At 38.5% G+C, this 24,799-nt stretch overlaps 1 protein-coding gene across 41 annotated transcripts in view; it reads right to left on the bottom strand.

Moving 5' to 3' along the window:
* Positions 1–24,799, bottom strand: part of dlg1b (discs large MAGUK scaffold protein 1b) — a 133,017-nt gene that overhangs the window by 21,320 nt on the left and 86,898 nt on the right. For all 41 annotated transcript variants that reach the window (XM_079877324.1, XM_079877327.1, XM_079877298.1 and 38 more), the window contains 9 exons: positions 23,831–23,955; positions 19,866–20,035; positions 17,979–18,115; positions 17,747–17,891; positions 10,437–10,563; positions 5,226–5,382; positions 4,963–5,065; positions 4,198–4,312; positions 2,907–3,083 (listed from right to left, as the gene is read on the bottom strand). In XM_079877324.1, the coding sequence (XP_079733450.1) occupies positions 2,907–3,083; positions 4,198–4,312; positions 4,963–5,065; positions 5,226–5,382; positions 10,437–10,563; positions 17,747–17,891; positions 17,979–18,115; positions 19,866–20,035; positions 23,831–23,955 (1,256 nt within the window). The remainder of the gene's footprint in view (positions 1–2,906; positions 3,084–4,197; positions 4,313–4,962; positions 5,066–5,225; positions 5,383–10,436; positions 10,564–17,746; positions 17,892–17,978; positions 18,116–19,865; positions 20,036–23,830; positions 23,956–24,799) is intronic.

The raw sequence follows: 24,799 nt of genomic DNA, 5'->3' as shown, positions 1-24,799 counted from the left end.
GAGGAGTAAGATAATCAAACCAATTGTTATTATCCTCGCAATGCATCAGTTATATGGGGCAAATTAATTGTAAAATGAATTTAATAATAAAAGTAACAGTAATAATAATAATTTATTACATTGATTGGAAATGCCAAAATCTCTTGATATCTCTAATAGCTGATGCTTTTGACGATATCTCTGGCTATCGTTGATACACAATATAATCGTCTATTGGTGCAACCCATGGGGGGTTATCATGGGCCCTGCATGCCTGTCCGCTACGCCATTGTGAAGGGCTTAACGAAGTCCACCAGGCACAGCATCAAAGCGATTAAGTGTTTTGTGCAAATCCACATGAATGGCCTGTTCAATGTTCAGTAGCCTACTGCAACGGCCGAGAGTCTCTTCTGTCTCATGGTGTTTCTTATGTATGTTTTAAGTCAGCGCAAGCAGCAAACATTTCTTTCATCAGCACAGTCAAGAATAACTTAAAGAGGTTGCCAACGTTTACTAGACTGTGGACTAGCTTTGACTCTCTGAACAGAGATTTTTCCTAGCTTGCGCCATTGAACGGGCCATTCATGTGGATTTGGATCTCGCTCAGGACGCTGTCTGTGGAGGCCTGACTAACGTCTCCAAAGAGCTGACGGCTCACATTGGGAATTCTCATCTTCTGAATGAGTGACACTTGTCTGCTCAGTTACCAGTCCTCCATAAGCAATTTCTGTTTTGAGTAGTAATTATTTGGCGTATTGGGACGCTTAGCCATTTTAGCCAATGGACGCTTAGCCATTTTGTCCGATCATTTAGTTTTCCCTAATAGTCTAATGATGATAACTGAAAAGTAACCTATTGCTCTTATTTTGTTGTGCTGCCCCCTATCAACGCGGAGATGTACATATAAATACATATTTAATCATTTTCAAATCTGAAACTCCATGACTACAATAAATTGATGGCGAAATTGGGCGGAGGCATCATCCCATGCAGGTGTAAACAAGGTCTAAAACGTTTTGAGCTTGTTCACTTTCAACCACTTCCAGAGGTAGTCAAAAAACGCATTTGACTGGATTGCTTTTGGAGTGTAGACGCTCATGTGGTCGAATGTGTTCGCCTACTGACCTACTGCGTAAACATTATGGGAAGCGCACTCGCAAGACGGGATTTAAACTTTGTTGGCTGGTGACCCAAGTTTGATTTGAAGATGAAAAACGTCTCAAGCGCGATGTTCTCTCTCCATTTCTGATTTCGAAATCTGATGCTTCCGTATGTTTTTCTGTAGTCTCTGGGCGTGTTTATATGTAAACTGCTTGAGCTTACTTCATCCATTAGATTGAAAGATCTGAAAAAGTCCACACATTTACTAGGGGTGTAACGATACATCGATATGGATCGATGCATCGATATAACGTCTAACGTTACGATGCATCGATTCCACACTTAAAATATCGATATACACCTTTATTTTGACACTCTCCACATTCTCACGTAACATCCTTCCGCCAAAGCGCACATTTTCGTTTACTCACCAACCGCCTGCCGGTGTGTAACGTTAATCTCCTCATCTGAAAAAGACGCCTGACAAGACTGACTAAACCCTAAACAAGTTTTTTTCACAAAAGTCGGTATTGTCCACTGTCAAGGCATCGCGAGTTCATGTTTTACAGCAGAAACAGACAAGCACTCGCACCCTTGTTGGTGAACACGATAAGTCCGTTTTAGCGACTCAGCGCGCAGTATTCAGGTCAGATGTCACTTTGAAAAGACGCGCTGGCTAAGAGGAGTTTCGTCAATGCTGACTAAAAGTGATCGAGGATGGATAATTTCAATGAACTCGTGATATCTTCTTCAGGGCGTAAAAGGAAAATAAAACCTGAAACATTTTCACGGAACCTTACTAAAGCAGCTCGTTTAGTGGTGAGGGAAAAGCTCTCTGTACTGCGTGTACGTTATCACAACAACAAAGTTTGTTAGGCGTCTATGTCATCTGAGGAGATTAACGTTATGAAGATTAACCGAGTGTTGTATTATTTATCATAGCAATTACTTTGTTTTGTTTGACTCAGAAAGATGAAATGTGAATGTATCTGCTCTGCTAAAAAAAAAAAAAAAAAACTTTTAACATATTAAAGCATACTTTCAATTAACTTTAATTTTGTAATTTACCTGTATTTTTTAAGTTATTATTATTATTAATCAAAACAACCCAGCTGCAGTTTGATTGATATTACTTGGATGCACAATAATAATAAAAAACATGATTTATGAAAATGAACAAGAACGGGTACTTGCAAATGACCGCTTTTTGTTATAAATGTCCCAATTGGGAGAGGGTGTGCAATTTTCAAAGAGTTTAATTAAACGTTCATGTTATATATTTTGATTGCATTTGTGAGTTAATAAAAACGTAACTGGTTGTGTGAGCATAATATCTAAATATCGATTAATCGATCGATATAGCCCTGAATCGAATCGAATCGAATCGTATTGTGGAATTTTTTGAAGTATCGGAAAATATCGTATCGCTGGCTGAGAGAAACGATATCGTATCGTATCGTGATGAACTGTCCGATTTACACCCCTAACATTTACCCGCCCATACACCCTCCCCTCGAAGAAATCAGGACAGAAGTGGTTGAAAGTGGACAAAAGAGACGGATTAAAATACCAGGAGTAAACAGGAATGTGTTTCCCTCGTCTACTTGTAATCCAATCGGCCAAAACGCATCTTAATACCAGGTGTAAACAGGGCTGAAGACATGCACTTTAGGCTACAGAGGGTAAGTTATCAGCTATACACTCAGGTGCTGGAGGACCTTTGATTGTGATATTATTTGGTACAAATCCAAAGTTTACAAAGTAAACCTTAACATTCCTGTGTGCGTTTATTTATTTATTTATTTATTGTTTTTTCATTTTTTCACCTTCTCTTGCTGGGGATAACGCCCATTTCCTCCACCTCTCCTTGAGCAGTGACCTGCCGTGCCTGCCACCACTCATCATCTGAAGCGTTCACCACGTGCAGGATGTCCCCAAATTTGAAGTTCAGGCCCTGGCTAGGCAGTCCTGAATCCTTAGTTTTATCATAATCAAACAGTGCCCTGCAGAAAACAGTCAAAATAAGACCACAGGAAAAACACAGACTAGATACTTGATGCATTATCTAAGTGCATGTGGTGAAGTCTGACAAGAAGCTTTAAAAATTGCTGGCCCATTTAAATCAGGAGTGTCAAACTCAGCTCCTGGAGGGCCAGAGTCCTACTGAGTTCACTTCCAACCCTGCTTCAACAAACATACCTATAGTTTATAAATAAGCCTGAAGGACTTGATTATCTGGAACAGGGGCGTTTAATTAGGGTTGAAGCTAAACTCTGCAGGGCTGTGACTCTTCAGGAGTTTGACACCCTGATTTACAATGAATGTGTGTGAACTGTAAATATTTCAAATCAATTGTGAAATGTATTAAAAACACTACATTTAGGGCCTGTTCACACCAAGGATGATAACTATAATGACAACAATAAAGATGTAGTTCTAAAAATAAGAATAGTAGAGTCCACACCACAACGATGACGGCACAGAGGAACGATATCACTGGAATCACTTTCAGAACGATTTTTTTCCTGCTGGTGAACGATAAAAAAAAATTGACAGCCAATCAGAATCCATCCTGCTTTAAAGAGCTTGAGCGTTTAAAGTGGCAGATGACAAAACTGCAGCACACGCTTATAATAAACAGAACATTATTGTCCATTGGTGTGGACGCTAATATAGTTGTCATTACAGCTATCGTTCTTAGTGTAAACGGGCCTTTAAAGTTGGTATGAAACAGAAATCGCGGCCTTTTTTTCCCCTAGCTTCAGTGATGAATATCTGAGTGAAACGTCTTCTTGAATGAGAAAAAAATGTAGGACGGCACTTGATATCCATCAGGAATTGATTGTACCGTTGGATCGCTGTTGTTAGCTAATTGCTGCGATCTCATGTAAGTGACAGGTTGCTAGAGGATTTGTTTTATTGCCCTTGTGCAGTGCTCAAGTCATCAGAGAAGAGATGTCATTGCGAGATTATAAAAGAATGATGTGCACAAATAAATTATTTATAATAACTCCAATATTCCCCCCAAAAATAAGAATTGTCAATTTTAATTTCATGGTGACTTTACATCCTGGTGACCAGTCCCTTGTAACATATTGGTGGATATTTGTCCAGTACCTGACATATAGTGATCTCTTCTGATTGGTCCTCAGGGATCCTGAGCCTGAACTGATGCTACTATTCATCATCTGCTCTCTTAGGTCATGGATCTTTGCTTCAAATCGGCTGTACTCTAAAAACACAAGGCCACAAACGTCAATACTGCTCATCTCCCAGAATGCTGCTGTTGAATGCAGTCATGAGACATTTGTGTGTATAATAGATAATAGACTTCACAGAAGAATATTTGTGTATACATTTTTTTTTTTTCAACAAAACAGATTTATACCAATATATACACGGGTGGTGTTTTCATGATACCATTTTATGGCAAATACATTTATTTAACATATCTAATCTAACCTAATCTCCAAAGAACATGGGATTTCTGCCTTTATGGGTTTTTTAAAAAGGATACTAGTCAGTTAAAAGCACACTTCTCCAAAATTGTTTATCAAGGGGAATGCAGGAAAGAGCATTACAAATTTACTGGCATTGTTAACAGTATAGTAATGGTCTGTAGGACGAGTTGTACGGACAGCCTTGGATGATTCAATCTCCAAATCAAATTTTTACGAGTTCTATTTCCGACCCTGACCTGACTTAATGACTCAGATGAGTCAACTGATGGCTATAAAACTGGAGTATTGGTTTATTGGCTTTTTACTTCTCACAACAACACAGCTAAGAGACTCCTGCTGATCGCTGATTGATTTCTGTTTTGTTTTTAATGGGTGATCAAAATGACTGACATGGCACTGTCTTACATTGAGAAGGACTCACCCTCTGGTCTATACTGGGCAACGATGGTAACGGTTTGTCCAGCGTTCTTCAGGGTTGCTGCAGCCTGTTCATGAGTGGCACTGCGTAGGTCTATTCCATTCACCTAAGAAAGGGACAGTTGTTTTTACATCTATAGGGCAAGCAGTATGACAGTGGTCTGCAGACTGTTCAACACTAAGCTCAGTATGTCTGCTGAATACTGTAAGAAATACTTCTGATTAGAAACTCATCTTCAGTGTGACAGTGGCCACTGAAATACTCACAGACACCAGGCGGTCTCCTTTCTTCAGCTCTCCACACAGGTCTGCAGGGCCTCCGGCCAGGATGAAGGAAATAAATATGCCCTCTCCATCCTCTCCACCCACTATGTTGAAGCCAAGCCCTGTAGAGCCTCGATGCAGCACCACCTTCCTGGGTTCCCTGCAAAACAACATATGTCCTTATAGACTGACATAAATACTAAACTTACAGACTCATACAGTGGTGGTCAAAATTGATGGCACCCCTGATAAATATGATAAAAAATGGCTGTAAAAAATAAATCTGCATTGTTTATCCTTTTGATCTTTCATTCAAAAAATTCACAAAAATCTAACCTTTCATTGAAGTAAAAGAATTAAAAGTGGGGGGTAAATCACATTATAAAATAAATGTTTTTCTCCAAAACACACTGGCCATAATTGTTGGCACCCTGTTATTAAAGGGGGGGGGGGGGGGGGGTGAAATGCTCATTTTCACTCAATCTCCTGTTAATCTTGAGTACCTATAGAGTAGTATTGCATCCTTCATATCTCCAAAAAGTCTTTAGTTTTATTATATTTATAAAAGAAAGATAGGCTGTACCGAGTCTTTCCGGAAAAAACCGAGTGGCTGAAGGCGGGCCGTGTGGGCGGAGCTAAAGCTGTGCTAACGCGCCGAGCTAACTTAGTAACAACACACAGAGACATTTGTTCAACAGTTTTACTCACCGTCCCGGTTCCAACGCACGGCCGCGAACCTTTATCATTGTGACTGCTCGATCCTTAAGCATTAGACGATCTGCAAATCCGTCGATCTGGACTTTGTTTATAAAACAATCATCGTCGAAATGCAGGGAACAAACAGTCTACACAACTCCGTTTATGCTCAGGAAAAACAAACTCCATCCACTGGTGCCTTAACGCTGGGTTCTTTGGGAATCTGTGCAGGGTTGTCTTGCCCTGGCAACCAAAAACACACTTCTTTGGTGACACTGGCTTCCCAAAAGCAGGGCGCTTTGATGGCGAACTGCTTTCGCTCTCTTGCTCTGGTCTACGAGTGCGCGCGCTCGCGATCTTACCGGAGAAGTGCCCTTAGGACCCATATAAGGAAATTCCGTTACATCTGACGTCACACATGCCCATACTCGAAAAAAACTTTCCGAAACTTGTGACAAACCGGAAGGACAATTTTTGGCACAGAAATACTCCTTCAAACGTACAATTTAATTTTTGAAACTTTGTCCATGTTTAGCATGGGAATCCAACTCTTTAACAGTGTAAAAAACTCAGTATGCATGAAATAGCATTTCACCCCCCCTTTAAATACTTTTTGCAACCTTATTTTGCCAAGATAACAGATCTGAGTCTTCTCCTATAATGCCTGATGAGTTTGGAGAACACCTGACAAGAGATCAGAGACCATTCCTCCATACAGAATCTCTCCAGATCCTTCAGATTCACAAGTTCAAGTTGGTGCTTCTTCTCTTCAGTTCACTCCACTCATCAGGTCAGGGAACTGTGACGGTCATGGCAGAAGCTTCATTTTGTGCTCAGTTACCCATTTTTGTGTTGATTTTGATGTTTGTTTTGGACCGTTGTCCTGATGGAAGATCCAACCACGGCCCATTATAAGATTTCTAGCAGAGGCTGTCAGGTTTTGATTTTTTATCTGTTGGTATTTGCTAGAATCCATAATACCATGTATCTGAACAAGATGTCCAGGACCTCCAGCAAATAAATAGGCCCACAACATATAAGATCCAGCAGTATATTTAACCGTAGGCATGGGGTTCTCTTCATCCCTGTTTGCACCAAACACATCTGCTGGGTTTGCTGCCAAAAAGCCCTTTTTTTTCGTTTTATCTGACCATAGAATCCGGTCCCTTTTGAAGATCCAGTCGTGTCTGACAACTGAATATGCTGGAGTTTTTGGAGTATTTTTGGAGGAGCGAGGAGGATTTTTCTTGAAACCCTCCTAAACAACATGTGGGGATGTAGGGGTTGTTTGATAATTTTTTTTTAGGCTTTCTGACCCCCAAGACTCAACTAATCTCTGCAATTCTCCATCTGTGATCCTTGGAGAGTCTTTGGCCACTCAAACTTTCCTCCTCACCATCCATTAAGACAATATAGACACACGTCCTCTTTCCTGACAGATTCGTAACATCTTTAGCTGATTATAACTTCTTAATTATTGCCCTGATGGTCAAAATGGGGATTTTCAATTCTTTAGATATTTTCTTACAGCCACTTTCTATTTTGTGAAGCTCAACAATCTTTTGCTGCACATCAGAACTATATTCTCTGGTTTTACTCATTGTGATGGATGATTAAGGGAATTTGGCCTTTGTGTTTCCTCATATTTAAACTCCTGTGAAACAAGAAGTCATAGCTAGACAATTTCATGTTCCTAGTCACCCTGGTGTGTGCTAAAAAAGGTCAATATTAATGGGAATATACTTCAGAGATATTTTTCTCATAAAAAATTCTAGGGGTGCCAACAATTATGGCCAGCGAGTTTTGGAGAAAAACATTTATTTCATAATGTGATTTACCCCCCAATTTCAATTCTTTTACTTCAATGAAAGGTTAGATTTTTGAGAATTTTTTGAAGGAAAGATCAAAAGGATAAACAAAGCAGATTTATTTTTTACAGCCATTTTTTATCATATTTATCAGGGGTGCCATCAATTTTGACCACCACTGTATAGCATTGAACACAAACTGTTCATGGAGCCCGAAACAAACAGCTGGCAAAAAATCCTTACATTTTCCTGAATCAAAAAAATGATGTGCTGTGTTCTTTGTATTGTACGTGTCATTATTAACAATATTGTGAAATGTTACTACAATTGAAAATAACGGATTTCTATTTTAATATATTTTCTAATGTAATTTATTCCTGTGATGGCAAAGCTGGTCTCCAGTGTCACGTTACTACATAAATCATTCTAATATTCTAATATGCTGATTTGTGTTTCCGTTCTGACTTTGAAATAGGCTATTCACGTAAAACACAAGGCCACAAACGTCAGTTCTGGCCATCTCCCAGAATGCAGTCATAAGACATTTGTGTGTATAATAGACTTTACAGGAGAATATTAGTGTATAAAAAAAAATGGTTTCATTAAAACACATGAACAGTATTATACCAATATACACACGGATGGTGTTGCCATGATACCATTTTATGGCTGTACATTTGTTTAATATATCTAATAGTTCTATCTCCAAAGAACATGGGATTTCTGCCTTTATTGTTTTTTTTTTGTTGTTGTTGTTTTTTAAGTAATGGGACACTAATTTGTGCATTCATAATTTGTGTGTATAAAACTGTAAACTATAGTATTTTCAAAGTGTTTACAGGATCTTTAGATAGCGTACAAATGCAAGTGATGCAAAACCACCAGTGACTCAAAAAATAAAATGTAACAATCAGAATCAGTACATTCAAATGCAATGAATCCGCAACATCTACTATACGCGAGTCTGTTGCAGTTAAAAGCACATCTTATCAAAAATTGTTTGTCAAGGGGAATGCAGGTAATGCAGGAATCCTGTAATTTTTGGATGATGCATGCAAGAATCTCAGAAAAAGATGTGATATAACTATCAACAAAGCACCTTTTATATGGAGCAAATAACATACTATAATAATATACAAGCATCAGATTTCTGCTTTTAAGTGAATATAATTGCCTTGAATATATTGCTCCTGTATGTCCATAGTGTATTACTGCTTATGTGATTTACAAACTGAAAGGCAAAATTTAATTATTTTCTGTGGTAATCGATATTATGCCACAATAAACGTTGCTTTAAGAGTGCAGGATCGGTGTATATAACTGGCCTCTTGGAGGCACTGCTGGTCTACTCTACTGCATACAGCCTTGTTCTACTACACCATCAAAAACACCCCTGTGGCTATCTTACAATACTGATCCTGTAGTCAAACACCATTTGATCACATCAGCTTTTGCCTATTAAATAGAACGTTCCTCTAAAAAACAACACCAACAAAACTGAACACAATGACATCTAGAATGCTCTTTTCAGGCTACTTTGTACTGTATGCTTGATTGTTGTGCTAAAATTCAAATCCCCCCGTGCACCTAAATGGTCAGATTAATAGAATCGTTTGTTCTGTTGGATTACGACAATCTTGTTTATTCATTTTCTGGCAAGCTGGTTAAGAGGCTTGATGATGCGCTGCGGTTTTTATGAAAATGAACCAACACGTGACGTGGATGGGCTAAATTTGGAGCTTATTAAATCGCTAAATCGGCACAGACGTGTCATTTCAGGTCGGATTTCTCTAAAGTTCTGCTGTTGTATCTGGATAAATGTTTTAACCACACTCTTTTTTGCATCCAGTTTGATTTTTGATTGTGACCTCTTAAAGTGGGGAAATTCTCAAATCAAAATGGGTTTAACCCTGTAAAATCAATACATATGTTTATCAGACATAGAGGGAGGTGCTGAGAGTTGAACTGCTATCTGCCCTCACATTTGACAATCCCTCAGTGAAGCACTGCAGCTTGGGTCAGGTGAATAGCAATTCGATATGCCAGTGAACTCTTATCAAAGTTCATAGAACGTCATGACATCATCCTGAACATCACAAGTGAGCATCAGAGCACTGACCTGCTCAGGCAACACTTTATAAAAAATAATCATGAACAGCTTGAAGCTTCCCATTTGTTGAACTCACAAACAATAAGCTTATAAGAACAGGATTAATCTGGTATTCAACTGGTGATCGCGCCATCGGTGTAGTCTGATAAATTAATATGAGCTGGCTCTTTTAATGAATCACTGAAAAAGACTCACAAACTACTCTTTCATGAAGTATTTAAGAGTATATCATTTTAAAATAACAACACATTGTTATGTTTTTGTTTGTGTTGATTATTATCTGTTAAATATGGTATTTTATTGTTGCTAATTTTAAAAGTTTTACCAAGGTACCTTTATAATTTAAAGCATTAGATGACAGGAAATGTCTCTTACATGTAAGCAGAATGCAAAATCGGAATTGAATGAGGAAATATGTATTGATACCCAGCCCTAGCAAGGACTATGAATTAGTTTTGTGTAATAAAACATTTATTTAAACTTTAATGTGTAAAACGTTGGTCTATACAGACAGACGGTGTTGCATTGTGTCTCATTGTTGCAAAATAGTCTGTGCATGAGCACCATAATAGGTTTATGTAGCCAATTTTGAGGCAATACCTGGAAACATCATCTTCCCCCGCATTGGTCTTTAGGGTCGGGGAGTAGCGTCCAGAATGCACTGGGGGCATCGGCTGGCTCATATAGCTTGGAGGGCTGATATGGTTTTCCATGTGTTGGGAATAGGCTGGGAAAGAGAAAAACAAGTTCAACATGTCACCAAAACAAGTCTATTAGGTCTTGATCTGCATTCCCCAAGAAGCTTGCACCAATCATTTCCAGGATCTCAAAGAACTTGACCTAATTCTCCAAAATTGCACAACTATGCTCTCCAGTAACTCTTTAGCATACCTAAGCTAAACAGACACACGTTGACAGTAAATGATACCTCGGCCTGAGCTTTTAACACCTGCGCCTCCACTGCGGCTCTGCTTACATAGCTATCCATGTGGGTGAAAAAGACCTGGAGGTCAGGGTGAAACTGAGCCTAAACTATCCTTCTCTTACCTGTCTTTGTCTCTCTGTAAATGTCTCATTTGAAGCAGACAGTTAGCTGAGCTCATGACAAAAGGCTGCCTGGGTATCTGTGCATCCTCATATGAGCTCTGTTGATTGGAAATAAGTGTGATCCGTACTTGCATAATGACAGAATGATGGTAAATGGGATGAGGGAAGGAGATGGATATAATAGATGATGAATCAACCAAGACGAGTAAATGAATCATTTTCACAACATCGCTAATAATTTCTGTTTGTCGATATTTGCCATCAACAGTTACAGTGGTAATGTCACTAGTGTGGAATGCATGCTTAAACATGATAAACGTTGTAGTGGTGAAAGGCAGGATAACAAAGATCCCATCTTTGACCATCAAAGCTCCCGTGAAAGATTGCTCTCTCCCGTGATGAGATGTGACACCACTTTAGTGGGATGAGACCAGATACAGTATGTGCTCTCAGAGTCCAAGATTCAAGACCACAATGTATTTAGAAAGAAAGGGAAATTCCCTGAATTATCTGGTTATCCATTGGCAAAGATCTAGGTAAATTCCCATGCTGAAAGCAAATAACTTTCTCCTAATGTATTGATATTTATTTGTGATATTTGATGAGCGATACAGAACTAAATTGAGCTGCATAATGACACTATTGTATAATGACACTATTGTATTCGAATTTGTTGCATTATTGATGAATTTCACAATAACGCTGTTATTTCCCTGCTTATTAATGTGAAGCTGCTTTGAAACAATCTATTGTATAAAGAGCTATATAAATAAACAAAAAATGTGAGATGGTCTTAAAAATTAAATGTAATGTAATTCCAATTTGTTTCTCCAAACCAATGTTAAGGCATTTTATTCATCAATGTGTCTATCCAGGTCTTATTCTACTGTTTGTCCTGTGATATGAGCTCTCTGATGGTTGTGAGATGTATATTTGGGCCCAGTTGGCTGGGAGCAGCAGTGACAGTAGCTTTTTCTTGTACAGTACTACACTATGGCATATAATAGAACGAGAGGTTTAGCAGCAGAAACCTCGCTTTACCCTCAGGCAGAACAGAACAGAGTGGCACGATTAAAAAAAGCACAACAGATGGTAAAATGCATGCTTTATGGCTCTCCATGGGGACAAAAATATAATCTACTAACACGAAGGCTCCCCCTCTGCAACACACTAACCAAATAAAGCAGATCCGAGTGCCCAAAAACCACACTCAAAAAAGAAAAGCGCTTGCACACCATCTACAAGCTATAAACAGCGTTATTACCATTCTGAGTCAGGCTGCTGAATGATTGTGCACACTCAATAGAATTATTTCTCATTCATTATCTCAGACTCAAGATTGGCTCTCTGAGGCCAGTGTGCCATCGTTCCACATGCTGCCCTCACTGCATTAGGATATTGCTGCTTGGATTAGCAATACAGACTTGACCATGTGATCCCAGCCATGATTTAATTTGCTATTTGTCTTTCAAGCCAAGCAGAGCAAAGCATCCTTGTCTGCTGGCTCCACTATTATGTATGGATGGGTCTTAGATGTGGTGTGAGTCTTTCTGTAGCTATATCAACCCTAGCTATCTTCCACAACCTAATGAGCTGCCTGCTTATCATCTAACGGTTAAGAAACTGACTGATTTGGAATGTGCTACATAGGCAGAAACTTTTTTTTAACACTTTTCGGCACTGAATGAAACACTGAATGCACATAATTCATGCTAGGGTTGCCTCTTCAAAGGATACAGGTAATATTGTTGTGATGCAATGTTAGTAGAATAAATAGACAAAAATAGACAGTGGGGATGTGGTTCTAACCGATGGTTGTTGCTTGGATAGAGGCAAATCTGAATGTAAGCTTGCAGTCTATTGTAAGAAAGGGGCAGGGTTTAAGCGGACTAAATTATCAGAGAAATCCAGTATACATCACCAGAGAAAAGTCTGTTGTTTCACTGGAAGATTAAGTTGAATTGACATTCTTATTTAAAAGGACAATATGTTAAAAATATGTTAAAGGTATCAATACATTTTATAATAATAATAAGAATATTAATAATATAATGACTTACCTTCATCATAAAACTAAGCATTTAAATATCTTTCTAAGACATGTTATTGAGAGATAGAAAGTGACTAATAATATTTACATGCATTTTACGCAAGTAATTTGCTATACTGCTATAAAATCTCATTGATTTACATGTTTTGCCATGGCTATAACTGCACCAAATTGCTATTTTTACTCAGTTTGGGCCTCTGAAGGTTTATTTATTTATTTTTTCCCTCCTGTATTCTCACTAAATTACACTATATGGGCCAAATTGATACCTTCGTGCGCAAACGCTGCCTACAAAGTCATTGCCTGATAAGGCAGTGAGGAAACAAGTCAACTGCTTAAGTTTTCGGATGCAGCCAACAAGTCAACAAGCTTACAAGGTTCTGAAAGAAGTGCCTGTATCTCTTCTTTAGATCTGCCATCAACAATCAACCATTTATTATTCCATGTGTTATGAAGGCACCAATATACCTTGGCTGCAGTATTCTGCATGTTATCCTTCTAATTAGGGTCAGGGACCTTTTCTCTTCTAGTGGTTTTGAACTGATTTCTAGACTTCATCTGTGTCTAATAGGTCACACATTGTGACCGATATGGGGGTGGTTTTGTCTAATTGTCCATTACACAAGGGGGATCAGCGCAAATGAGCAGAGTTGTGCAAGCTTTGACTTTGAGAAAGTAGTCATCCTTCATCATATAAGGGGACATGGCAAGCATCCTTTTTAAGGATTAAAAACTAGTGTGTCTAAAGAGAGTTGTGCGGGGCACATCAGAAGAGGTAGAGAGATCAAGGGCTTTGTATGACGAAAGCGTGTCTGATTTGATGGTGTGATGTTGTGTCTGTATGAGTCTGGGGTCTACAGCCGTTGGGGGCTTAGCAGTGGAGAATAAGGGTGGTTGATTATGTAAATGCACAGTGGGCACCCATGGGGTGGGTACAATAACTTTGAGGTAACTTTCATTCAACAGACTGTAGCTTACTGGAATGTTATTCTGTCCATCTTCAAAAGTCAAGATATTGTAGGTCAAAAGCTGTAGTGCTTTGAAGCTACAGCACAAAGCTAAAGTTTCAGACGACTTGCGTCAGGCTCACATCTCTCAAAACAAGCAGCCTGTGGTGCTTTGACATCCACATGAACAGCACTGCAGATGAGGGCTGTTCACACATGAGGCATTCTCATGCTCCGTCAGCGCAGTTGTTTCATTGTCATGTCTATGAACACATGCGTCAGATGGAAATCTTTGACCTGCCACCTCTCGCCAGAGCCATTAAGACAAAATATTTGGAGTAAGAATAAGCATCTTGAGTATTGAGTTTATATTTGCAACAGATGTGTCAAATAAATTCATGTATCTAGATACACAGAGGATCAGCTACAGACATGAATGCTGATGCATCAATCGTTGTCTCAGCTTAGAAAGGCCAACAACAAATGGTGTCAAAGTTGAAACTGCTTCACTTTGGGCATTGCATTACAATGCTTGACCTATTTACAATGCAGTGCTGAAGGTAATACTATACGTATTGCACCGGGGAACACAGACATGAATCTTATTTTAAAGGCCTTAAGGACATGTTCATCTGTGTTCACCCGGGTTTTCTGTAAGGCCCGCTATATTGGTCCAATCTGCCGGTTCGCCAATACACGGGGAAGGTATCACGTGTTCTGTCCTCACTCATGCAAAGTATTGGTTGGTTAAATTTGTAATACATTAATCATATGTATTTACTCATTAATTCATCTGACTCCATAAATGAAAGGTTTTAATAATATCTGTGCCTCACTAAAAGTGAGCGAATGTTTGACTATTCATTTTAACTATTAAATGAACAATGTCTAGATCAGTTAGAATAATCACATGTAACAATTTATTATGTCAGGTAAATGTATCATGCCAATTTCATAATCAAATCAAAGATAATCGATACAAAACATCAAATGCTCTGGAATAGAGAGAAGATGCAAACCCAACTTTAAGAAATACGTGAGGCTAAGAGATCTCTCTCTCAGCCTCACGGGCCAATCTGAAGTACAGAAAAGGCCCCAATCTCCCTGCTGCATTTCATTAAATAGTCAGACCTCTTTCACATGGAAACATGTGCTAACAAAAGAAATTTGCATTCAGAGGTAGCACCTCTTGGGGTGAGTGACCATTTGTTTGAGAGACCATCTTCCTTTGTGTGTCAGTTATCCATAAACTCTTAAAACCTTATTACCTTGTGTTTTATTTATTCTGAAATGAGACATTTGTACCAGTCACACTGTGACATTTTAAACGATACCAAACATGAAAATACTCTGTGATAATCATTCACATTAAACTATACATTTTCTTGGGTGAAATCAGGTGATCATCTGAGCATGAGAGAGAGGGAACGAGATGTAGATTAAGATGACTCGGAGGTGAGACTTTCGTCTCAATGGTGCACGAGGGCCAGTTCAAATGGTAATCTCCAGAGAGGTCCTTTTTTCCTCTCAGGGTCTGGTTACCCCCGAAACAGACTGTCCGGAATTTCCTAATTTATCAATTCTTACATTTCCATCAAAAGAGACAAATCATGTTGACTGTAGGGATGGGTCACGACGATCAACAAGTGAATTAAGGCTGGAATACATTAAATTACTTTTTCCAGTTTGGACATGTTAACATTAATTGCTAAAAGTCAGAGACAGTCTAGAGATTTTCAGCAGTCGGATCTGACAGACAAAACTGCATATTGTATGATGGGAACAGACTCTAATTTTCAGCTTTAGACTATGATTATATCCTGTTGAATATATTGAGCTGATTTTAGAACACAGATTGTCTTCATTTGTTATACATATCCTAGCATTTAGGTGCTCGTTTCTGTGCGAGTTTGTTGTGTTTGGACCTCGGAACAACTTTTATCCTGTTACCATTTACAAAATCAGCAAGAGTGTGATGGCTGGAGTTTTAAAAACCGTTCACATTTTAAAAGTTGTGTAGTGTATTCCAGCCTTCAGTTGTCCAACAACTGAATAGTTGATAAGTGAGATGGACAAGTTCACTTGGATTTCTTTTTTTAGTTTTGATATTTTTGGCTATGGTGCTTTATTTAGCATGTTGATGATTGCGTATTGTTCTCTAGTTGTTAGACATGTTAAAAATAGTCAGTAGGGCTGTCAAAATGGCTGAAAAACTAAATTCGAATTTTATTCTAAAATATGACTAATATTCAAATTATATTCAAATTTAAAAGACATAATTTCAGTTAGGGGGAAAAAGCTTTTGACTTGTCTCCCGAGGCCACAAGAGGGAGCAATGAATGTGCAAAATATGAATGCACCAAATTAAATTGTTTACAAATAACATGACTGACTGTCCAAAAATTGCATAACATTTAAACTAACATTTATAAATCAAATATAATTTCATGAATTGCATAAACAATTATGAATAAAACAGCATCATGTACACCTATTTATGCATAGTTTAATACAAAGAGAAGAACTGATGATCACACAGAGATTTTTATTTTTTTTAAGTTGAACTTCTTTTAACTTAACATGGCTTTCTAAACACGCGGCTCTCTGTTGCGAGACGAGAGTGCAATAGTTAAATATGTCAGGCTGCCTTCGACAAATATTCGAAACTCAAATTATAATTTAACAGCCCCAGTAGTCAGACAAAAAAGCATCTCAAAAGGTTGCTTCCCGTTTAGCTCAATGGTTCTCAAGCTTTTTGACTTTAAACCATGGTTTAATTAGCATGGTTTATTTTAAAGTGCTTAAAATAATTAACCAAGATTCATTTTCAAGTTATGTAACTGTGTTATTCAATAAAAACAATATATATTGAGAAAAATAATGGGAAATGTTTTCAGTTTAAATTTGTATACCCCTTATATCAAGTGTTTTTAGTGTATTTTTATAGATTACAGACTATTTTAATAAAGTAAAAATAATTTATTAATTTAAATACTTTCAAGTCATCCACCTCCCTTGGAAATTTGGTTGAGAACCACTGGTTTAGCTGTTTGTAAGAATGAATCCTGTGTAAATGCCCCCAGAAAAAAAATACATCCAAATGGGGTCAGGTGAACCTGCAATTAGCCTAATTAGGGCTTCCTTAAGATCAATTGGTATAATAGTCATTCAGGCAACTAACCAACTAGTCTATTTTGAACGTGTGTTTTGCACATCCCTAGTTGATTGACACATAAAGATGATATTGTCAGGGAGATCCCAGCCCTCAGCATTACTCTGAGTCATTAGTCTCATGTTTAAGGGCAGGAAGACACACAGAGGGGCATTTGAACAGCGGTGACTTCACCACCTCTGCACTTAAGCACAACGTAGGCTTTAATGGCTGCGGGGGCGGCACGTTCAGTCAAGAGCAATCGATACCAGTTTAGTCCTCCCCTCTGTGGCCTATTAGTGCTCCTGCTGGCAGGGCTATGAGCAGAGCACAGATCAATACACTCACTGCCGGGCATGGGCCTCACACACCGCACGCAACAATCTGGTCTGCACAAGTACCATACTTTATCCCACCCCCACCACCACCACATTTCACAGCTTTTACAAATGTTTCCATCGAGGCTTATGTGCAGTGGCACTGAGAGATGTTTTGAGGGAGCTTTTCAATGGTATTAATGCATAACATTACCTACCTCATTCTTCATATCCAGCATGTGTGCTATTAGTAGATACTGTAGACTTTGCGACACATTGTGCTTTAAATATCTGCCTACCTGACAACTCCTTCACTGTATTTACCATTAATTCATACCATAAGAATATAATCTGTGACTTTTCTGATGTTAGTCAGGTCATTTTAAAGAGGAACTCACAATTGGTGATGTCAGGAGGAGCAAAACTGTCATTCATGAAGACACTATTGGGTTTAGCCACTTTCAAGTAGACCACGTCTGGGGTATTTTTCAAGGCAGTCACGGCATGCTCGTGGGTAACCTCTTCCAGACAGGAGCTATTCACCTAAGACCACCAAACCACACATAAACACAGACTTTAGTGTACTTAACAAGCACATGGTCAGCAATAAGCACTGTGCTTTTTCCTTACAGCAAGAAGTTTGTCTCCTATCTGCAACCTCCCATCTTTGTGTGCAGCTCCACCTTCAATGATCTTAGTGACGTAGATGCTGTTGTCCCCTGGGATGTGCTGATTCCCAACACCCCCTGCTATACTGAAACCAAGACCTGGGATAAACAAAGATACAGACGAAAAACAAAAGGTTAATTGATGGCGACAACAACATTTATATTTAGCTCTAATACATTTGGCACTATACTTAAAACATGCAAAAATCAACCAGACAATATGAGAAAAAAGCTATTATTAGTAGCTAAATAATCAGCAATATCTGTCATAATGAACATTCACACACACACACACACACACACACACACACACACACACACACACACGCACACACAAGCCATAAAAATGCTATGCTGTAATCTTTAAATTTGAATACAGAAAAATAAATTGTTGCATAAATTATACAACAAACTGTCTATAAAACCATGGGAGGGGAATGTTTCCATGGCAACAGCAGCTTAAAGTCTTTGCAGTGTTGTGGAAACTTTATGGCTGGCCTTAAAATAGCCCCATTGCATATTGTGTGTGTATGTTTGTGTGTGTGTGTGTATATATATATATATAATTTCCCAAGAGGGGACAATGTCTATGGTCTCTAGTTAAAGTGTGAACAACAGTACACTCGAAACAGAAATGATTTAGCAGAACTCTTGCTTCCTCAGTGTAATGCTGGGAAGGATTAGAGGTTTCGATTAAGGAGGAATAAATACCTAGAAAATGCCACATTTGGATGGCTGTTATATGCTATTTATCCTTTTTAAAAGAGCAAGAGCCACAATTATAACTTTATACAGTTGTAATCAAAATGATTCAACCCCCATTGCAAATCAGGTTTATTGGGAAAATGTACAGACATAATAGCAAAAGGTTGTTCTACTAACTAAGTACTAAAGATGCTTGCCATGAAAGTGCTGAATAATTTTGAGACTGCAGAAGTCATTAAAAGTTGCATTTTCAGTTGAATTTGGGGAAACCACTTGACCCATTTGTTGTGTTGAGCTATTTCAATTACTTTTGTTTTATTTGTTCATTGCAAACAGCTAAAAGTCTGTACATTTTGCCAATAAACCTGATTTGCAATGGGGGTTGAATAATTTTGATTACAACTGTACATAACAATTTAGAACATTAGAAACTAGTCAAGTCTATTGTGAAGTTAAAGACTTGCAACATGACGCACATTAATTCTGATCAATAATTTCATTGTTGATTGACAAGATGTATTGTATGCACTGCAGTGTAAAAAAAACCAGCATAATTACAGGTTTTTCATGCTATTCTTAACCCTGGGTGTTAGCATAGTTTTAACTCTGGGATAAAGTTGCTTTTAAACCTGGGTTAAGCAATGTTTCCCACATTTATACACTTTGAAATGAAACAATGTGGTGCCACAATGTTCTGAGTGTAGTAGAATGAAATAAACATTTCTGCAACTGAAAAAAGATAATGAATATTTAATGAATATGTTTTTTTTTTTTGTTTGTTTTTTTTTACTATTTCTAAAAAAAGCTTTCAATGCTGAAAGTAAACATCAAACAGTGATGGAAAACATGCTAACTAAATAGATGAAGAGGTTCAAACACAAAGATGTTGAGAGCTCCACATGTTGTACTTGTCTAATCAATGTTATTAACCAAATTCATACACAAATAAGCACGGACCTATCGTTTAACAGTGTGAAACACAGAATCCCAAAAACTGACTACCCAAGATCACCAATCTAAATTACAAACTGACCTAACGTTTAGAATTGGCAAGACCTTTAATATCCCAGTTACACTGTTAAAAGTCTAAAATAAGATGCAACGATCAACGGCAGTAATGAGGAGTTGGTTGGTTTTACTGTACCTTTGGGTCCTTTTATAAGCTTGATCTCCATGACTTTCTCTGATGCAGACTTTCTCCTCCTGACATACAGTCTGACCAGTGACCCTGCCTCCTTCAATGCTTCCACAGCCTTACTGTGGGTCACGTCCCTGACATCAGCCTCGTTCACTCGCAGAATCACATCATTCACCCTGTGTGGAATAAAGCACAGGTCAAACACATGCACAAGAAACACTGAGGTGCGTGGACATCACTATCCCATTTAACTACTCACATTGTTCAACCGAAAAGAATCATCAAGTGTCCGGATACATTTTTGTTACTCTGTTGACAAAAAGTTACCTTCGGTGTTGTTTCTCAAGTACAGCGAACAAAACCAAGACATCACAAAGGCAAACTGACCATCAACAGCAAACTCTAGAGTTGAAGTTTGTAACTTCTCCTATCCTGTATGACTTTCTTTCTTCTATCATTTCAAACCAATCGTTTTGCTTCAGAAGATATTGATTCATCAACTGGGGTCATGTGTGTTAATTTTGTATGGTTTTTGAGGCGTCAACTTTTGGGTTACGATCCCATTGTATTAAATGGACTCACAGATTCTGATTATTTTTCTGAAAATCTCTGTGCTCCACTGAAGAAAGAAAGTCATATACATTTGGCATGGCATGAGGGTATGAGTAAATGATGAGAGAATTTTAATTTTTGGGTGGAGTTTCCTTAAATATGCAAAGGCAGCTCATAAACAAAGCCATTCATAAACTGATTTCCCAGACATGTATAAAAATTGTCGCTTTGTGACACTATCAAGATGCTGTTTGAGCATCCAGACAAGCCAGACACAGCAACACTTAGCAACCAATAGTTGAGTGGGACTCTCTTTGATTAAACAACAGTCATTGTTTAGTGCCGCTAGTGGAGCAGAAAGTACTTAATCTTGTACTCTGTTGTTATGCTAGATTTATGTTTTACACTGATTTCTTTGGACACTGCATTACATCTTGATGAGGATTGCTTTGTCAAGCTGTTACCGAATACAAAGTCTCCTGGTGACGTACAATGTTCTTTATTTTGAATGTTGCCTGCTCTGTCAATGTTCATGCAAATTGACCTGATAACATACATGCAGAACTTCAACACAGCATCTTCACACAAGAATAGAGGATACAAACTTTGAGCATTAACCAAGACTACAATTCAATTCTCAGTGACAGCTCTAACTGGGCATGAAAAATTACAAGCTATAAAAGTAAGTTATCAAGTCCATCGGAACAAACTGAAGTTATACAATTATACATTACAGTCTGTAAGCATATCAAAGTATCTCTTATGACATATATTAATTAACTCTCTCTTTCACACAATTCAATTTACATAAAAAGCATGCAGTCAGTGGTAGGGCTGGCTCTTTAAATTCTCTCTCTCTCTGTGTGTGTGTGTTGAGCTGTCAGTGTGATGCTGTCAGGACCTCAGTAGCGCTGGATTAATGAGCCTCTGACAGCAGTGAGACACTGGAGGGCTCCATCACTTAGTAACCACTCCAAAACAGGAAAAATCCATCCCAAACAAAACATGCAAGAGGAGGAAATCTATTACAACGCTCAATCGTCAATACAATACTATCTCATATCGAATTGATTTTAAAGTCCTCATGAAATCAAAATTGACCCCATTTAGTTTGTTAGTGCACATTACTAGTCTTGTCTTGAACAATTAATCCGTTACTACATAGAAAAAAATGTGTTTGTCGTGGTAATCTTTAATCAAAATCTGAAAATTTGCTTCTGCTCTGGAATGGCGCTCCTTCTCTGATGACGTCAATTTGATAGCTTGGGTTCAGTCTGCTATGAGAGAGGGATGGAGAGGAGGAGCGCTAAAATAAAACCATGCCCTCTATTCAATATTCTGTTTCACTTGGAAAATATAACAAAACTGAAGTAAAGTTGGTTGTAATTTCTGGTTCAGAGGGACTTTAACAGATATTTTAAAAAGTTTTTACTGAAGGCTGTCCTCATGTACATCCTAGTATTTGGACACATTTAAAACATGTTTGGACATCATTGCATTAGATAACATTAAATCAAGGTTCACACTAGTAAATAAAAAAAATTAACATTGTTACAAGGAATGTGTGGTCACATGACCCTGATCAGATGCTTGTCTTAGAGGCCATTTAAGACACCAATTCCAGTGGGGAGAACAAGTATTTGATATACTGCCGATTTTGCAGGTTTTCCTACTTACAAAGCATGTAGAGGTCTGTAATTTTTATCATAGGTACACTTCAACTGTGAGAGACGGAATCCAGAAAATCCAGAAAATCACATTGTATGATTGTTAAATAATTAATTTGCATTTTATTGCATGACATAAGTATTTGATCACCTACCAACCAATAAGAATTCCGGCTCTCACAGACCTGTTTTTCTTTAAGAAGCCCTCCTGTTCTCCACTCATTACCTGTATTAACTGCACCTGTTTGAACTCGTTACCTGTATAAAAGACACCTGTCCACACACTCAATCAAACAGACTCCAACCTCTCCACAATGGCCAAGACCAGAGAGCTGTGTAAGGACATCAGGGATAAAATTGTAGACCTGCACAAGGCTGGGATGGGCTACAGGACAATAGGCAAGCAGCTTGGTGAGAAGGCAACAACTGTTGGCGCAATTATTAGAAAATGGAACAAGTTCAAGATGACGGTCAATCTCCCTCGGTCTGGGGCACCATGCAAGATCTCACCTCGTGGGGCATCAATAATCATGAGGAAGGTGAGGGATCAGCCCAGAACTACACGGCAGGACCTGGTCCACAGAGAGCTGGGACCACAGTCTCAAAGAAAACCATTAGTAACACACTACGCCGTCATGGATTAAAATCCTGCAGCGCACGCAAGGTCCCCCTGCTCAAGCCAGCGCATGTCCAGGCCTGTCTGAAGTTTTCCAATGACCATCTGGATGATCCAGAGGAGGAATGGGAGAAGGTCATGTGGTCTGATGAGACAAAAATAGAGCTCTGTGGTCTAAACTCCACTCGCCACGTTTGGAGGAAGAAGAAGGATGAGTACAACCCCAAGAACACCATCCTAACTGTGAAGCATGGAGGTGGAAACATCATTCTTTGGGGATGCTTTTCAACCTTAAGGGGACAGGACGACTGCACCGTATTGAGGGGAGGATGGATGGGGCCATGTATCGCTAGATCTTGGCCAACAACCTCCTTCCCTCAGTAAGAGCATTGAAGATGGGTCGTGGCTGGGTCTTCCAGCATGACAACGACCCAAAACACACAGCCAGGGCAACTAAGGAGTGGCTCCGTAAGAAGCATCTCAAGGTCCTGGAGTGGCCTAGCCAGTCTCCAGACCTGAACCCAATAGAAAATCTTTGGAGGGAGCTGAAAGTCCATATTGCCCAGCGACAGCCCCGAAACCTGAAGGATCTGGAGAAGGTCTGTATGGAGGAGTGGGCCAAAATCCCTGCTGCAGTGTGTGCAAACCTGGTCAAGAACTACAGGAAACGTATGATCTCTGTAATTGCAAACAAAGGTTTCTGTACCAAATATTAAGTTCTGCTTTTCTGATGTATCAAATACTTATGTCATGCAATAAAATGCAAATTAATTACTTAAAAATCATACAATGTGATTTTCTGGATTTTTGTTTTAGATTCCGTCACTCACAGTTGAAGAGTACCTATGATAAAAATTACAGACTTCTACATGCTTTGTAAGTGGGAAAACCTGCAAAATCAGCAGTGTATCAAATACTTGTTCTCCCCACTACAACAGAATAGAACAATAAGTAGAATTTAAAATTTTAACTACTTTTAGCACTTATGACACGATGCTTAAAAAACTGCTGCTTCATTGACCACATGGAATTTTCAAAGTAATGTTTTGTTTAACTGTTTAAAGTATGAAAAGCAACAAGAATAAACCAGGAAACATGTGAGACCCATAGCTTTTTCTTGATAACCGTAGCCTTACCGCAATCTCCCGTCCTGAGCGGCGGCGCCCCCTGGGATGACTTTGGTGATGAAAATGCTGGGGTCTTCACCAATGTGAGGGTTATCCGTGCCACCGGCAATACTGAAGCCCAGGCCTGAATTCCCCTACACAGCAGAGGAGAGGAAACCTTAAGTTAGATTCTGGAGGAACATCAATTAAAACATCAATCTATGCTTTGGTCAGTGACTATGTGAACATAATGTTGGCTAAAATCAACTGGCAAAGTGATATGCAAAATGGCAATGCGTTTGAAAATACATTTTAAGCCAAATTATAACGGTCAAAATGAAAATGAATAAATATGAAAGCAATGCATTGGAAAATGTGTCATATTTCATTTATTTAGGCTATTATCTTCATTCTATAATTTGATCAAAGTAATAAAGGAACCAATGCACCATATTTTTGGGATAATTTTAGTAAACACTGGCTTAAAACTACCCACACACTGGACTTCCATAGACTTCCAAAGCGCTGTACAAATAAATGTGAATTTAATTTAATTGAACTTCCATTAGACTTTAGACCATTAGACCAAAAATGGTCTTCGGTGGTGGCTGACGAACACGGCTATCCACGCACACACACACACACAGTACAAAATTATATACTATATACACTGCATAAGTGAAGAAATAATTCTTTATTTAATGTTTAATGTGCAACACTAAATGTGTATTAACAGGGTTTGCTTAAAACCTTCACTTGAAGACGCTGACACACATAAGCGATTGACGTTATTAGCATGTTGAGCAATGCATTTTCAATTAATTAAATTTTGCTACATTCATTGTGCGGTAATAACAAAAAATGAAATTGTAAATTAGGGGTGGAACGGTACATGTATTTGTATTGAACCGAAACGGTACGGGCGTCACGGTTCGGTGCATGAATATACACAGAGAATACACGGTATAAAAATAAATAAAACTCGCATGCAATTTAATT

This window comes from Squalius cephalus, assembly GCF_949319135.1.
Source record: "Squalius cephalus genome assembly, chromosome: 7".
NCBI lineage: Eukaryota > Metazoa > Chordata > Actinopteri > Cypriniformes > Leuciscidae > Squalius > Squalius cephalus.
Note: the sequence above shows the minus strand (reverse complement) of the source record. Positions and strands in the feature narration are given on the sequence as shown.